General features: G+C 36.2%; 1 protein-coding gene, 1 long non-coding RNA gene and 2 pseudogenes across 3 annotated transcripts in view; 1 reads left to right on the forward strand and 3 right to left on the reverse strand.

The window, feature by feature from the left end:
- The window catches only part of LOC111815709, an 18,522-nt gene extending 17,307 nt beyond the window's left edge, over window positions 1-1,215 (reverse strand). The window contains exon 1 of the long non-coding RNA XR_002820358.1: window positions 1,111-1,215. This is a non-coding gene — a long non-coding RNA (uncharacterized LOC111815709). The remainder of the gene's footprint in view (window positions 1-1,110) is intronic.
- A 5,426-nt stretch (window positions 1,216-6,641) lies between these two features.
- Window positions 6,642-7,488, forward strand: LOC101581364 (annotated as a pseudogene).
- Window positions 7,489-7,676: 188 nt separating this feature from the next.
- Window positions 7,677-8,093, reverse strand: LOC101581749 (annotated as a pseudogene).
- A 2,525-nt stretch (window positions 8,094-10,618) lies between these two features.
- Atl2 (atlastin GTPase 2) overlaps window positions 10,619-16,884 on the reverse strand; it is a 72,069-nt gene continuing 65,803 nt past the window's right edge. The window contains exons 11-14 of one of the 2 annotated variants that reach the window (XM_023711215.1): window positions 15,241-15,312; window positions 14,041-14,472; window positions 12,588-12,602; window positions 12,024-12,493 (exon numbers count right to left, since the gene is read on the reverse strand). In XM_023711215.1, coding sequence (XP_023566983.1) covers window positions 12,386-12,493; window positions 12,588-12,602; window positions 14,041-14,472; window positions 15,241-15,312 — 627 coding nt within the window. In that variant the 3' untranslated portion in view covers window positions 12,024-12,385. The other variant, XM_004627621.3, reaches the window with a different exon arrangement.

The raw sequence follows: 16,884 nt of genomic DNA on the forward strand, positions 1-16,884 counted from the left end.
TGTGGTGCTGGGGGATTGAACCGCGGTCCCTGTGCTTTGCTAAGCTTGTTCTAAGTAGGTGCTTTAGACCACTGAGCCATCTCACCAGCCCAATCTTAATTCTAAGTATTAGGAATATACCTATTAGTAATGCACAACAAATGTAACAGAGATTTTATCTCCTCACCAGACATGTCTGTAGACCCAGTTCTGGGAGATTTTATAAACGGACACAGGAAACTACATTAGATCAAATTAGTATATTAAAATTCTAAAGATAATTCAAATCTAAGAGGGTAGCTTACCTTTGAACTCCCCTCAAAGTTATTTAATGAGTTAAATGATTGTGTTCCTATTTTGATACAAAAGGAGAAATTCAAACCACTAATGTTTAGGAGTTCACACTTGTCAAAGAACCAACTAAAGTAACCATAGTAGTCTGTGTAAGCCAGGCAGGCAGAAGGCATGCACTAAAGTGTATCAGCCCATTTAAAATACTCTGACCATATCGCTTCTTGGCCTTTTAGCTCAAATCAAGTGTAAAAATACTCTGACCATGTACTATGTAAAAAATATTTGATGCAAATATAAACTTATGAATTTTTCTTTCCACAGAACTTAACCAAGTTGAGGGAATATACTGATGAACACAACAGCAATGACCATCACCCTCCAAAATTCATGTAGTCTCTGTAGAAAGAGGAGGATACAAAGTTAAAAGCAGGCATATCATCCCTGCTTAAAAGAGTATCTAGAGAGAGCGGGACATCAGGCTTCTGCACTAGAACTTTCCTTGAGGTAACAAGGGAAGACCAGTGACCACCCAGCGTGGAAGCTACAGCAGGTTTAAAAGTGGATGATGCTGAGAAAGCCAAGAAAATTTTTGTACAGAAGTGTGCCCAGTGCCACACTGTTGAGAAGGGAGGCAAGCACAAGACTGGGCCAAATCTCCATGGTCTCTTTGGGCGGAAGACAGGTCAGGCTGCTGGATTCTCTTACACAGATGCCAACAAGAACAAAGGTATCACCTGGGGAGAGGATACCTTGATGGAGTATTTGGAGAATCCCAAGAAGTACATCCCAGGAACAAAAATGATCTTTGCTGGCAGCAAGAAGGGAAAAAGGCCAGACTAACTTACCTCAAAAAGGCTACTAATGAGTAATAGTCACTGCCTTATTTATTACTGAACAGAAATGTCTCATGGTTTTTGTATGTGTACCATAATTTAATCTCATACACCAGAATTCAGATCATGAGTGACTGACAGAATATTTTTGTTGGGCAGTCCTGATTTAAATAAAATTAGCTTGTAGTTAAATGTATATCATTTTTTTCTTCAAGGTTTGATAGTAATTCCAGTTCAGTAAATTCTATCACTGTTTTCCCTTCTAAATACATGGATGGACTTGATTAGTAATGTTCAACTTTTCACAAAGATTGAGAATATCATCTCAAAACTACTGAAGGTTGGTTTTATATTTAGATTTATATAACTGGTTATGTGAATATGTTTAAATACTGAGAGAATCTTTCATTGTCTCAAAACCAAGCAAGTTTCCACCGTTTCAGTTTGTGTTTATTGGCCTGTTAAAGGGAGTGGCTGAAGACAAGAAAGCTATGTCTATATTTTTAGTCTTGACTATGCCAATTTAATTAGAATTCCCTATATCTAAAAAGTGCTGCCTTTTACTTATCGAAAGGAATTTTAGTGTGGTGTATATATAATACCAAATAAAGAATATCTAACATTTCTCACATTTTATAGTTGATCTGTAAAATCAGATCCTTTTAAGAGTTAGCATGATATAACAGCAAGTTCTACTTTTGATTTCTTTAGGTCAGACTGAGTTACTATTCATGGTAGTGTTTAAATAGCTATTCAAAAACACAAGACTAAAACTTTTACTGTTGTATGTGTGATTGATAGTGGTGCTTCCTGTCAGCTCATTAGAAGGACTAAAGTGAGGAAGGTACAACATGAGCACAAATTTGTATATGACCATAATACTTAATTAAAAACAAATCAGACTGATTTTTTCAAAAAAAGAGAGTATCTAGCAGGATATTCTCATCCTATCCTCCCAAGATCCTCAAGAAGACAGTCACATCTTACAGGCAAAGCAACTGAGGCATCTACATTACATAAGCATTTATCCAAGCTTACAAAGTTGGGAAGTGATAGTATGAAGACAATTTTAACTCTAAGATCCATATCCTTTTCCTTGAATTGAAATTTAAGTACTCTTCAAGTTCTAGGTTATCCAAGCTTTAGGTAATGTTCATATTTGGCAAGTTTAAGCTGTCTCATTTTAGATGACCTTTCTTAATGTAAATGGCTACAAATTCATGACCATTTAAAAATTCTTAAAGGACTGGGGATGTAGCTCACTGCTACAATATTTACCTAACATCCCAAAGGCCCCCAGCTCAATCCTCAGTACTGAAAAAGAAAACAAAAAGTAAAACAGATCTTACTAGCTCTTAATAATAACCTTTCTAATGACAGAAAGTAAAGTATAGACAAGCTTCAAGAAGTACAGTTAGAAAAAGATACAAAGTCTAGTGCTCTATAGTCAAAACTGCATTCACCAGCTGGGCATGGTAGAATGCACCTGTAGTCCCAAATACTCAGGAGATTCACTTAAGCCCAGAAGTTCAAGATCAGTTTGGGCAACATAGTGACTCAGCTCAAGAAAACAAACAAACATACAGCCCTGTTTACCCTTAAAAGAATCAAATCAATGCCACCACATGAGTATTATAGTTACGTAATAACCCAGAAAAACAATCATGTTATACAAAAAGAAAATTGTGGTCCTTCCATGCACATTGATATGATTGGCTGGAGAACATTTCTCTGTTCCTCCCTGTTTGAGGCTGTCTGAGGATCATTGCCATCATGAATGACACAGTAACTATCCAAAACCAGAAGTTCATGACCAACTGACTTCTTCAAAGGAAACAAATGGTCATTGACGTCCTTCACCCTGGGAAAGCAACAGTACCTAAAACAGAAATTTGGGAAAAACTCGCCAAGATGTACAAGACCACACCAGATGTCATTTTTGTGTTTGGATTGAGAACCCATTTGATGGTGGCAAGATGACTAGCTTAGGCATTACTTACAACTCCCTGGATTATGCGAAGAAAAATGAGCCAAACCATAGACTTGCAAGACATAGCCTGTATGAGAAGAAAAAGAACTCCAGAAAGCAGTGGAAGGAACGCAAGAACAGAATGAAGAAAGTCAAGGGCACCGCAACGGCTAACATTGGTGCTGGCAAAAAGTGAGCTCGAGATTGGAGAGCAGCAGAAGGAGTAGAGATTCTGCAGTGCCTGTCTTCAGTGATTGTGAATGTTTTCATAAGAGGATTTAATAAGCAGGAAAACCTTAAAAAAAGAAAATTGTACAAAATGACTTTTTGTAGGATTAAAAATCAAGTGTATGTCTTATGCACACACAATATCTCAATAAGCACACACAGATGTAACAATAAGCACAGGAAAGATTTCAACACATACCACAGTAAATAATGGTTACCTCTGAAGTATACAATCCAATGATTAGGAAAATTTCCAGTTCTTCATCATATGATTCATTTTAAAATAATAATATTATGAGTAATTTGACATTATTTCATTCAATTTTAGCAAGATCTTTTTTCATCCTGCACTTTGTAGGGCTTTCAGAATGTAGCCAAGACAAAACTTATATCTTAAGTTAGAGACATCATCTGTATCTAAAGCTTCACATGATTTAAAATCCTAGGTTTGTCAGCCTGAGATACAGGAGACTTCTTTTTTCATGAGGTGATATCCTATATAACCTTACAGGACTATAAGGAATACAAATATACATATGAAAATGTTTTACTGAGCTAGCCAACAGCTGTGATTCCTCACCTAAACTTTTCTTACACATCTTTAGGTACTTTTGACCTGGTCAGCTGGTACCTTTTTGGCTTTGAAGAGTCCCAAAGTCTCAAATTTAAAAGACTATAAAAGTTGTATTTCACTGCAGTGTTAAAGTAGCTCAATTCCTTGAGCTAAATCCCAGCAAAATGCAAATCTGAAGGTCAGGAAGTCCTAGAATTTAATCTAAAACTTACACAGAAAAGATGACAATTCCATGCTGGTTGGAAACGACCCCCTTCTCCAAGTCAAGTCTCTAATGCAGGGCTTAAGGAAGAAGACAGCTGCCGGAAACACTGCTGCAGGGTTTCGAGCTCATCCTCGTCATTGCCACACAACTATGACAAGAATGTAAAATACAAGAATACAAGCATGAATTCTGGTCAAACTCATGTGGCCATGAACCTTTAGGCTGGAGCCTATATATGTGCAAGAGACATAGCAACCTACACAAACACAGAAGCAGCTAGTTTAAATGCTCATTACTGGGTTAAAAGCCTAACCAAATGCTAAGGGGTCATTTTGAATATTTTTAAGGCAAACCATTAACAGCCACATCAGTGTTTTCCGGTATATTTTAATAGCTTTTTTTTTTCTTTGTTACAGGAACAAGTTTATATTTTATTTTTTGCTTTTTAAATTTTTTTGAGAATAAAATATAAAGCATTAGAAATGATACAGAACTTCATTAAGTAAAACGAGAATTCAACAATAGTTCTTATATTGCATATTGTTGTCTTAAAATTAGTTGTTCAGATTACCAGATATAAGCATGGAAAATTAATAAACACAAAATTAAAAAGAAAAAATGTAAGCATTAACTGTTTCTTTCAATAGGCCAGATCACAGCAGTACAATTATCCCAGCTTATATATGTGCATATATAAATATATATATAATTTCCCCCACCCTTCTTTTTCTGCTTTCCTTCATTCCAGTTGTTCCTTACCTTTCAACAGTTTCCCTTTCACAGTATCTATTGTACTTTTTGGGGACTGAGGAGGTAGCTCAGTGGCATAAGCACCTGCCTGACAAGAGCAAGGTCCAGAGTCCAATCCTCGGTACCGCAAAAAAAAAAAAAAAAAACCTTGTATTTTATTTACTGTTTCAGGTTTTTACACTAGAGAGACAATATGATGTTTACACATGCAGGTCTGAGTTTCTTATGAGTATAGTCTCTAGTTGCATCAATTTACCTATAAAAGCCTCCAGTTTATCTTTCTTTATAGCTGAGCAATACCCCAAGATATAGAAATATCTTTTTATCCATTCCTCAGTTGATGGGCGTTTGGGTTATTTCAAAGTTCTGACAAATTGCACTGCTATAAACATTGGTGCACATACATCACTGTGGTATAATTTTAGTTCTTGTGGAAAAATACTCAGGAGGGGGATAGCTGACTTGAATGGGACCTCCAATCCTAGCTTTTGGAGGAATCACCACACTGACTTCCAGAGTGGTTGTACCACTTTGCACTCCTACAAATAGTGGAAAGTTTCTTTTTCTCCATAGCCCCACCAAAATTTGTTACTGTCTTAATAATGGCCATTCTTTCTGGGATGAGAGGGAACTTCAGTGATTGAATTCATATTTCTTGTATGACCAATAATACTGAACCTTTTTTATATATTTATTTATCCTTTTGTCTTTCATCTGAGAAGTGTATATTCATCTCAAATGCCCACTTTTGGATTGGGCCTGCCTTTGAATTTTGGGGACACGATTTTTTAAAAATTCTTTATATGCTCTAGATAGAAGTCCTTTGTCTGAAAGATAGTCAGCTAAAATTTTTTCTCAGTTTGTGGGTTTTCTTTTTGCTCTACTGATTTCTTTTGATGTGCAAAAACATTTCAATTAAGAAGAGATCCCAGTTGTTGATTCTTTGAAGTATTTCCTGGGCCGCTGATTGTTCATGAACTCTCTGCCTACTTCTACTTACTTTCTCCTCCAGTAGATTTAGTATTTGTTTTAATATTTAGATCTGTGATCTATTTTGACTTTAGTGCATGGTGATGGGTATGTCTAATTTTAGTTTATGGCACATGGAAAGTCAGTTTTTTCAGCACTACTTATGAACAAGGCTTTCTTCCAGTGAATGTTTGGCCCCTTTGTCAAAGGTGGCTGAGTGTGTTTGCAGTTGTGTCTGTATCTTCTAATCTGCTCTTGATCTGCAGGGTTTTTTTTTTTTTTTTTTTTTTTTTTTCCCAGTAGCATGTTGATTCTATCATAGTACTTTGAACTATAATTTCAAGTCAAAGATTGTGATGCCTCTTGCCTTTTCTTTGCTTCCCAGGATTGCTTTTGCTATTCTAGATGTCTTCTGGTTCCAGATGAAGTTTAGCAATGTTTTCTCTTGATGTCAGGTATACCAATGATCTTTTAATCAAGAATACATCTGTGCAAGTTTTTGGAGTAGAGCCATTTTCACAATGTTGATTCTTCCTATCCACAAGTGAGGAATATCTTTCCACTTTCCAAAATCCTTTTTGATCTTTCAGAGCACTATACTGTACAGATATTTTATTAAGTTGATTCCTAGTATTTTAATGTTACTGTGGAAAGTTATGGTTTCCTCTAATTTCTCAGTTTGTGTACAGGAATGCTATTAATTTTTGAGTACTGACTGTATTGAGCTATGCTACAGAATTTGGTTATTAAATCTGGTATTCTTTTGGCAGCGTTTTGTGTGTTCTACGTAGAATATCATGTCACCTGCAAATAATAATTTTTCTTGTTGGCAATTCTGCCATGGCCCCCATGGAGGACAATCCAAGCACCAGCAGGGTCTCCCTTGGAGTCAGGGGGCCGCTTCCCAAACCGGGAAAGTATTCGGTGCTTTCACCTACCTACAACAAGCACGAAAACCTGCCTCTCATTGTGTGGCTGCTGGTGAAAAGCTTCTCCAAGAATGGATTCAACTATAAAATAATCATAGATGATGGAAGCCCAGGTGGAACAAGGGAGGCTACTGAACAGTTGGAAAATATCTACGGATCAGACAAAATTCTTCTACGACCACAGGAGAAAAAGTTGGGACTCAGAACTGCATATATCCACAGGAAACTACATAATTATTATAGATGCTCGCTTCTCATACCATCCAAAGTTTATTCCTGAATTCATTAGAAAGCAAAGGGAAGGTAATTTTGATATTGTCTCTGGAACTCACTACAAAGGAAATGGTGTATATGGCTGGGATTTGAAAAGAAAAATAATCAGCCATGGGGCCAACTTTTTAACTCAGATTTTGGGCCAGGGAGATGGCTCAGTAGAATAAGCACTTCCCTGGCAAGAGAAAGGGCCTGATTTCTATCCCCGGTTCCACCAAAAAAAAAAAAAACAAAAAACTCAGATTTTGCTGAGACCAGGAGCATCTGATTTAACAGGAAGCTTCAGATTATACAAAAATAGTTCTAGAGAATAGAAAAATGTATTTCTAAAGGCTATGTCTTCCAGATGGAGATGACTGAGCAAGGCAACTGAATTACACTATTGGTGAGGTTCCAATATCATTTGTGGATAGTGAATCCAAGTTGGTAGGAGTGAAATCGTCTCTTTCTTGAAAGGATTATTGACTCCTTTTGCTACTACATAAAAGAAAGTTATTCATCTCTATGTACCGTGTTCATTTTGATTCCCCCCCCCCCCCCACTGCTCACACAGCCTTTATTGCCAGGGCAGGGGTGTCTTCCCACACAGGGTCCTTGTATGCAGTCCTCATATGCAGCATCCTTGCTCACAGGGGCCAACTCCCTACGGCGCCTCAGTCCTGGGAACTGGCTCTCAGGGCAGCCCTGACCTTGCTGTGGTCATCTCCTTGGGCAGGGGCACCAGGCCTGGGTATGGTACCTGGCTTTCCACCTTGCACATGCACTCCCACAGGCAGTATTTCCAGGGCTCAAAGTTGCCTGAGTGGGACAGCCACTGCTTTTCCTGCTCCTCCCGCTGCAGCGTCCCCTCGCTCTTCCCCAGGATCTTGCGGATGTTCTCCACAATCTCCCCATTGCTCTTGATCTCCATGTCCACTAAGACCTGCTCCCCAGGATCCAGGTAGAAGCACAAGAAGGGAGATGGGGTCATGTTCTTGAACATCAGGATCTGCACCAAGGGGTTCATACACTGAATCTGGGGGATGTTGAAAAACACGAATTTATTGGCACCCTCACCCAGATCCCTGGGCATGTTGCAATTCATAGTCATGACCTTCACCGAGTCCACACTGCCCTGCCCCAGATACTGCAGCATGCAGTATCATGCAGTATTGGATTCAGAAGCGCCCCTTCATGGACACAGTGATGGCAGATAGAAGGCTCAGTTGAAATATAAAAGCCCTCTTACTGATGGTTATAACATGTACTCTTTAGAGCATAAACTAAAGTAAATTTTATATGAATATGTTGTCTGGAGAAACTCCATTTTCTTACTTCAAACTAAATTTTAAAGGTACTTGCCTAATAAGCAGTGCTCTCAATTTTCATTTACATTTTGCTGCAATTAAGACCTATAAATGCACATGGAACTTCATATTAAAAAAAATTGTTCCTTTCCAATTACTTTTCTCTCTTGCTTAATTGCTGTTTCCAGAACTATATGAACAGGAATGGTGGCAGTGGACATCCTTGTCGTGTTCCTGATTTTAAAGTGAAGGTTTTCAATTTTTGTCCATTCAGTATGATGTTGGCTGTTGGTTTGTCATTAATGGCTTTTATCATGTGGAGGTAAAAACCAACTATTTCAACTTTCTGTAGGGTTTTTATCATGAATGAGCATTGGGCTTTTGTCAAAAGCCTTTTATCAAGATGATCATATGTTTTTTATCCTTGGCTCTGTTGATATGGCGTATTTCATTTATTAATCTTTATATACTGAACCATCTCTGCATTCCTATGATGAATCCCACTTGGTTGTGATGTATAATCCTCTTGCTAGTATTTTATTGAGGACTTTTTCCTTCTAAGTTCACTAGGGAGATTGGCCTGTGTAGTTCTCCTTTTTAGTTGGTTCTCAGTGTTGGTATAACAGTAATACTTGCCTCCAGTAATGAGTTAGGGAGAATTGCTTCCCTTTTATAATTTTATTCAAGAGTTTTCGAAGACCTGTCATTAAATCTTCTCTAAATGTCTCATAGAATTCAGCTGTGAATCCACCAGGACCTGGGCTTTTGTTGGTAGTTTTTATTATATTTTCAATTTCATTGACTAATATTGGGTTATTCAGAATTTTTATACTTCTTGATTCAGCTTTGCTAATTCACATGTATCTAGGAATCTATTTTTCCTGTTTTCTATCCTGTAAGAGTAAAGACTTTCCAAAGTACATATTATCTTGTGAATTTCTTTAGGATTTGTAGTGATTTCATCCTTTTCATTCCTTATTGCATGAATTTAAGTTTTGTCTTTCCTTTTTTGGAAAGGTTGGTTATGGGTTTATCAATTTCATTTATTCTTTCAAAGAACCAACTCCAATTCATTGTTTCTTAGTCTCTACCAATTAAAGACCAGAAATTTTAAAATTCCATAGTAATGAACCTAACTAGAACAAATAGCGCTCATGCCTAATTCAAATATGCAAAGCTCTATAGTCCACTGAGCTCAGTCCTGAAATTAAAACAAAATTTATCTCAGAGCTCAGTGAAAATATAACCCTCAAAAGGGAAATACTGCTGGGCATAGTGGTGCATACCCATAATCCTACTATTCAGAAAAGGATCACTCTTTCAGGTCAACCAGGGCTACATATATGTAGCCATACTGAACTAGATAGTGAGATTCTGCCAGAAAAAGGAAAGGAGGGGTAAAGAAAAAAAAGTTATTAAATTCTACAAACAGAAATATTTTCACTGAAGCAAGGATGATTAGCTACCCATCATAAGATATACAGAAGGCATACTCAATAGCAGGATCACAGATAATTGCCTATTTCCAAAAAAGTAAATTATATCTTGACTAGGACAAACCTTGTTATTGAGGAAGTTTCTGTAAAAGCTTAATCTGTAACATTACTAAAAACTCTACCACACAGAAAATATACTAATACTGAAAGTGTTATTCCAGTCAACATTTTTGAATTTGCCTTTAATCCTTTTGATTGCTTCTTGCTTAATAATGTCCTGAGCCTTCGAGCTTAAACTAAAGTGCTTTCTTGGAATCACAAAGAGGATGATACTTCTTTGAGAAAAACAAGAAGTATTTAAAAATCTAATCTTCAAAAATTTTAAAAGGTAAAATATGTAAGTCTTTTATTTCAGAACAATTTCTATTAACCAACAAACTTTATTTTTCATTCATCATATAAACAATCTGTAGCATTCATAAAATGGGATTGTGAAGAGGCATCTTTTTAGGTTTAAAAAGAACAGATGAGTAGGCAGCAATTTAATATACACAAAAACAAATACAGTCTGTATTAAACAGGGTTTGAATGGGAAAGGAGATACATCAACCAAAGTAAGTTAAAATCTTTCATACATATAAGACCTGAATTTTCTTCACTTAAAAGCCAAACCAGATGTTTTAATAATGTTCATAAAGGATACAAAAGTATGAAAAAAAAAGCTTTGCATGTCTCTCTCTCTCTCTCTCTCTCTCTCTCTCTCTCTCTCTCTCTCTCACACACACACACACACACACACACACACACACACACAATCCCACAGAAGGAATGGGGGAGAGAAATTAATATACCCTTAACCACACCTAGACTACTCACAAATTTTCTCTTATGGACACAGAAAATAAGTTCTTACATGCTCAGATAGCTTCAAGGTACAATACCTTATACCCTCATCTTGAATGTTTTCTGCTCATGCTCTTTCCAGTATGGACAAATATGACATGTAGTGGAATATTTATTTGAAGAATTCCTTTCAAAAAAAAAAAAAAAAACCCACAAGTTTCAATTTATATATACAACAAATTTTTAATTATGTACTGAAAATAAATTACAGGAAATAACTTTAAAATGCAACAGAGAACGAGTCACAATAAACATTCCCATTGAATTCCCTTGGGAAGGTGAGACTGCAGTGCTCAAGGAAGATAAATATCACAAATATATCAAAAACTTCAAATTGTCTATGCATTCACACACTGACATGAGCCACAAACATTCCTTTCACAGGAATTGTACTTATTAGCCTACCACAGAACCAGATTTTGCCATAAACTACAAAACTTTTAATACAAAATTGTATTTATATATTTATAATTCATATACATGCCCTATCTGTGATTTTAGAAAATAAAAGCTACACACTGTACAGACACTCTTAACTCATAGCTGTAGGCAACATTTTTGGATGGAGTTTCTCCCCCAATAAAATTAATGGCATATTTTATGTACATGAAGGCTGAACTGCAAAAAGACAGTTCAGATTTTCCCAGATATGCATCTCCTTTTAGGGCAGGTTTATAAATTTTAAAAGGCAAAACAAATGTACACCTCAGAATTACTTTCTCAGCTATAAGAGTTGTCATGTAATTTTTGTGAAGTTTCTGACACATGCATTTATGTAATACTGGTATTGAAGGCAGTAAAGCAATATATACTTTTAATGTAGTGGCTCAATAAAGGCTTCATTGTCATTCTGATCTGATTCTTGATCCAGTGATTCATAATTCTCTAAAAATTAAAATTTCAGTGGGACATTGTAATAAAGAGACTAAATAGATTTCTTAAAATATTTCCCTGAAATATCCTTTTACATAAGACAAATTTCACTAACATTAGATTAAGTAAAAAGAAAAAAAATTAAACATGGCACAAATGTGCATGATAAACTAATGCTCCTCAGCTAATCTCCAGGTCTAAGGAGCAATTAAAATAATGCTTAAAAACCAACAAACAATTTCACACTCTGTGGCAGCCATCTGTGAAGCCAGTTATACTAAACTACTTCTACAGTTGATTGTAAACTTTGGTTTATTTTTTTTATTCGAGTTCTCATTTTACAGCAAGCATGAAAAAGAAAGTGGAGTCCATGAGGAGATGAACTGTCAGTCTGTCTTTAATCTGGCATGATGAGACACCTGGTCAGTCAGGCCTGCTTTGATAGAGTTTGTAACAGACTGCCTTATGTTTTCCTCCATCAAATTATCACCCAGTGGCTTCAATACCTGTGGTATGAGAAATGTGCAAAACAAACAAAAACATGAGGTAAAAAAAGAGTTACATATAAAAATAGATATAAAAATTCAATTCAAAGCAATGACAAAAATAACCAGGAATGTGAGAAATAAAGATGCTTCTCCCAAAAGAAAAGAAATTATGATGTTACACATTATGTAATTAGACATATGCAACAAAAATTACTTTCCTCTTATTCAAACCATTTACAAATCCTATGAGATGGATGTGCAATTCCATACCCTATATGCAGCATCAAATCTGGTATGTATACAGCATTTATGCAGACCGGCCCAGACGGTCCTGCTTATTGTCCTACATGTATAAGTGTGAACACTTCAGATAGAGAAAAAAGTTAAAAATACTGTCTAATTTTTCTTCTTGTTATTGTTGGATGACAGTCTCTGTCGCTGTGCTGATGAAAGAGCACGATGAACCATTCGACGTCTAGTAACTTCAAACAGTTTGGAAAACACCTAAAACATGGAGCGATTTGTTAGGAGAATGACTCAGACTGCCTCAAAGCTAGAGTTAAGACTACAAGAATTTCAGACTTTGTAGGTTTCTCACCTTCCTGGGACTCCTCTGAGGCAAAAGAAAAGAGAAATGCAAAGAAATTTAGACAAAGTTTGTTGACAGCGCAGATCCCTTACCTCCATTATACTATCATGAAAATAATCTTACACACCTTAAGAGTCTTCCATTTAATTGTTCTGTAATAATGGTATCTCTAAAATCTTAGAATCAATGCTGAACAGATGAGTACATTACAGAAGATATTGTACAATTACTGTCATTCATGCTGCAGGAAATTAGTAAGGGTTCAAAATTTGTACATCATATTTTTTCAAAAAGTGAGATGCAATAGCTTTTAATTCATCTTCTCTTAGAAATTATTCAAGGACCACAAAATAATGAAGTTTTTAAAAGATAAAAATGTTAACTTAACAAATATCCAAAAACAAATGTCCAAATCAGATCTTAATAAATAGAGCATTTCTCTAAAAAGAAAAGACAAAATCCAATATAGTAGGTCACTTTATAAAGTCATATATTAGTACAAGAAGTCAACATCCAATCAACTAAAAAAATGTCCTACTTCTTCAGCTTTTTAAAGTCAAAACAATTATAGACCTGCAAATCCTAAATCTTTAAGTAAGGTAAATACCTCACTGCTCCAGAAATTGCATGTGAAAATGGATGTTACATCTACCTGTCCTCAATAATGATCACAACATTCATTCTGGTCCTTGACATGATGCTCAGGTATTTCACAATGATTATTTTAAAAGATACATCCTCAATTCCACATAAGTGAAATTATCTGTACACAGGCAATTCCAAAACACAGCTCAAAGGTGTACAAAATGGCTTTCCTTCGTAGATGCTTGCTGGCCAAGAGTTCACAGCCTGACTCTGAATTCTGATTTGAGGGTAAAGATTATGACTGATGTTGGTTCTTTGCTCGAGATGCTTTGGTTAGTTCATTAGTATTTCCATGGTATAGATATGCACCAGTGTCTTCAGACAGCAACTTCTGTAGAACTGTCCCTTGTAGTCATCACTAAATCACCACTATCTTCATGGAAGGCATTAGAGACCTATCATTCAAATTCTTCTACAGTGTCTCTTCATATTAGTAAGAAATTTCTTTTCAAAAGCACTGACTATACTTCCAAATTTCTTTTCCTTATCTTTTAAATTGTTCACTGATTATATTTTCTCAAAGAAAAAAAAACTAGAGACTATGGTCCTATCCATGGAATGTCATAATCAGACCTATAAGAAAGAATCTATCTAGAGGATACTACAGATTTAAGTTTACCAAAGTGTGTTATAATTATAATTTTAAAGAAAAAAAAATCCTCAAGTACAGGTAGCACAGTACAAATTCTATATCTAAACAAAACGAAATATCCTTGACATTCTTCATATAAAGAAGGTGTGCAAACACTGCAATAGGGAGGGCACAACCAGAGGAAAAATGAGATTAGTCATTAAGAAACAAAAGACAGATACCAACCTGTTCCCATAGTGTTTCAGCAATCTGATCAATCATAGTTCCAATTTCTCTGAACTCCCCAGAGTATTTAACATATGCCCAAGTACAAAGGGATGTCAGTGCTAACCCCATGACAAGGTTACACAAGACGGCTATAGAGTTTAGGCCAATGAAGCCAGTCAGTCCTGAGATTATATACATTGCAAACATCACCGCAAACAGTGTGGCAGGAGTACGAGCAGCATAAAAGATATTTTTGCCATCATTGTGCTTTATAAAATTTGCATAGCTTTCTTCAATTTCAGCTTCAAGCTGGTCCTGATAGCGACGGCAGAACTCATCGCCACCCATTTTTTTCACAGAACGAAACTGTCTAATTGCCACTTCCTTGAGATCCAGGTGTTTTCGCTCCAGGTCTGAAGGTGCAATGTAAGGCTTGTCCCCACCACATACCTGTATGGAAATAATTATAGTTGGAAAGTTTCTGTACTAGAAATATTAACACTTGAAAAAACTTCCTGCTCACACTTTTTACAAATCAGCTTCAAACTTGCTTACCACACCTCACAGGTAGTCATAACTTATTATTTCTTACATGTTTTAAATCATTCAAGCAAATCATTTTCCAAATATGGTTAGTACCACTAAAACTGAATTCTGTGCACTGTACTTAACTCCACAGGACCCACCATGCAACATAATAATACAAAAGACTGAAGACAAGATAGTAGATAAAATATTACACACTAATGTGATACCTTAATGGTTGAGCAAGCTTACTGCAAAAACTGCTATTTGTTAATTCCATCAGAGAATTCTAATAACAGCATTCAGAATGAGCCAGAAAATATTTCACCAGTTTATATAACTTACCACCTGAATTTTGCATTCTAGCCATGTGATTTTTATACTTTTTTCTAGTATGAATCATAAAAGAAATTACAAACAATGTCACATGACAATCTTAAATACAATTACAGTGGTACCTCGGTTTATGAACTTAATTACTTTTTATGATTGTGGGGAAGATGGCTGCCTTTGTGTTCAGATAAGGAAAACAGTCATCTTTGTCACCCTATGCAGGGTTTACAAATAGAGACAAAATTTTGTCAAATGATGTTTGTGAACTGAATTGTTCGCAATCAGAAATATTCATTAATCAAAATATTATTGCATATCATCTAACCCACACCAGCATCAAATTTAAATTTAGTTACAAACCTGTTCCATACTTTTGCAATAGACATCTCGTGCTCCTGCTACTGCAGCAAGATTATTAGCTTCAGCTGTTGCCTAAGAGAAATATACAATTATTGTGCAAAAAGAACCTAATTCTAAATTTTAACACAATAAATTATGCTACAATGAAGTCTAAAAATGAACCACAGAAAATAACAATTTTTAGTTTCCCTTTGCTTTGCAAGGGTATATATTAATAGGATATGACATAAGCTTCTAATGGAACTATCTGCCTGCTTAGTTTTGTTTTGTTCAGGTTCATATTAAGATAGGCTTGTACAGCAGGTGTAGTGGTGCCCTCCTGTAATCCCATCACTCAGGAGGCTGAGGCAGGAAGAACACCACAAATTCAAGGCCAACCTGCGCTACACAGTGAGTTCAGGGCCAGTGTGAATTACAGTGAGACCTCGTTTTTTTGTTGTTGTTGTTTTTTAAAGTATTAATAAAATAGACTTATATAAAATACCTCATATGTTCAGACAATGGATAAAGATAAATATGCATACCCTAATATCTACTGAGTCTCTAGATGTAAGCAATCATGAATTACCCACATGTGATTCTCTCTCATACAACATTTTCAAGCTCATAACACCACACATTACATCAGTTTTATTAGAAAATGCTGTCTGATACACGACAAAACTGAGAAATTTGGTAGGCGTGGTAGCACTTGCCTGTAATCCTAGCACTCAGAAGGCTGAGGCTGGAGTATCAGCTTGAGTTCAAATCCAGCCTGGGCTACGTATTGTGAGTTTAAGACCAAGCTAAAGTACAGAGATGCTGTCCAAAAAAAAAAAAAAAAAAAAAAAAAAAAAAAATCCAAATGCACCCCCCCCCCAAGAATTTGACCAAAGTAGTATCTTACAAAAAATTAGCTGAATTAAAATATCATTGTTTCAAAAGAACACCACTGAAAAAAGTCTTTATTCACTAGAAGCACCTCTCAGTCACTAATATGAAAATAAACTTTATTTAAATGCTTTACCAAAGCCTCAGAATACAGAAGTTTAGTTCAGAGAGGCTGACATTAAATCATCTTAAGTAACAGAAAATTTTTTACTTTGAACATCTAAAGATAAAGTACCGGAATGAGACAACCCAGGCTGCGGGATCCTGAACAGACCCAGGGCACAGGCCCAGCACAGAACTCTTCAGCAGAACTCCCTGCAAAGAGGCTAGAGGCAAGACCCACCCAGCTGATTCAGAAGCAGAATCTCTCATCTTGCCAGAATCTCTCATCTTGCCAGAGAGACACAAAGGGTTCAACTCTAAGGGCTGCAGCAGAAAGAACTGGAGCACAGCAGCCAGATCCAAACAACACTCACCTGGAGGAATGTGAACTTCGTAGATCCGGACCTGGTGCTAAAGTAATAACTCTATCTAAGCTCTACACCAAAGGTCAGAAGACAGTGGTATATAAAATGACAAAGAGAAGGAACAAAATGCAGTCTCAGGCCTCGAGTCCACCCAGTATAAATGCAGAAGACACTAGCACTGAGGAAACTGTAAATCACACACCAGATATCTCTGAAATAATAGTGTTGACAGTAAAGAATCAACTGCAGAAAGGTATAGAAGAAATCAGATCAGAAATAATTTCGGAAATAAAAAATGCAGTGGTAA

Source organism: Octodon degus, unplaced genomic scaffold (assembly GCF_000260255.1).
Source record: "Octodon degus isolate 3935 unplaced genomic scaffold, OctDeg1.0 scaffold00020, whole genome shotgun sequence".
Taxonomy (NCBI): Eukaryota; Metazoa; Chordata; class Mammalia; order Rodentia; family Octodontidae; genus Octodon; species Octodon degus.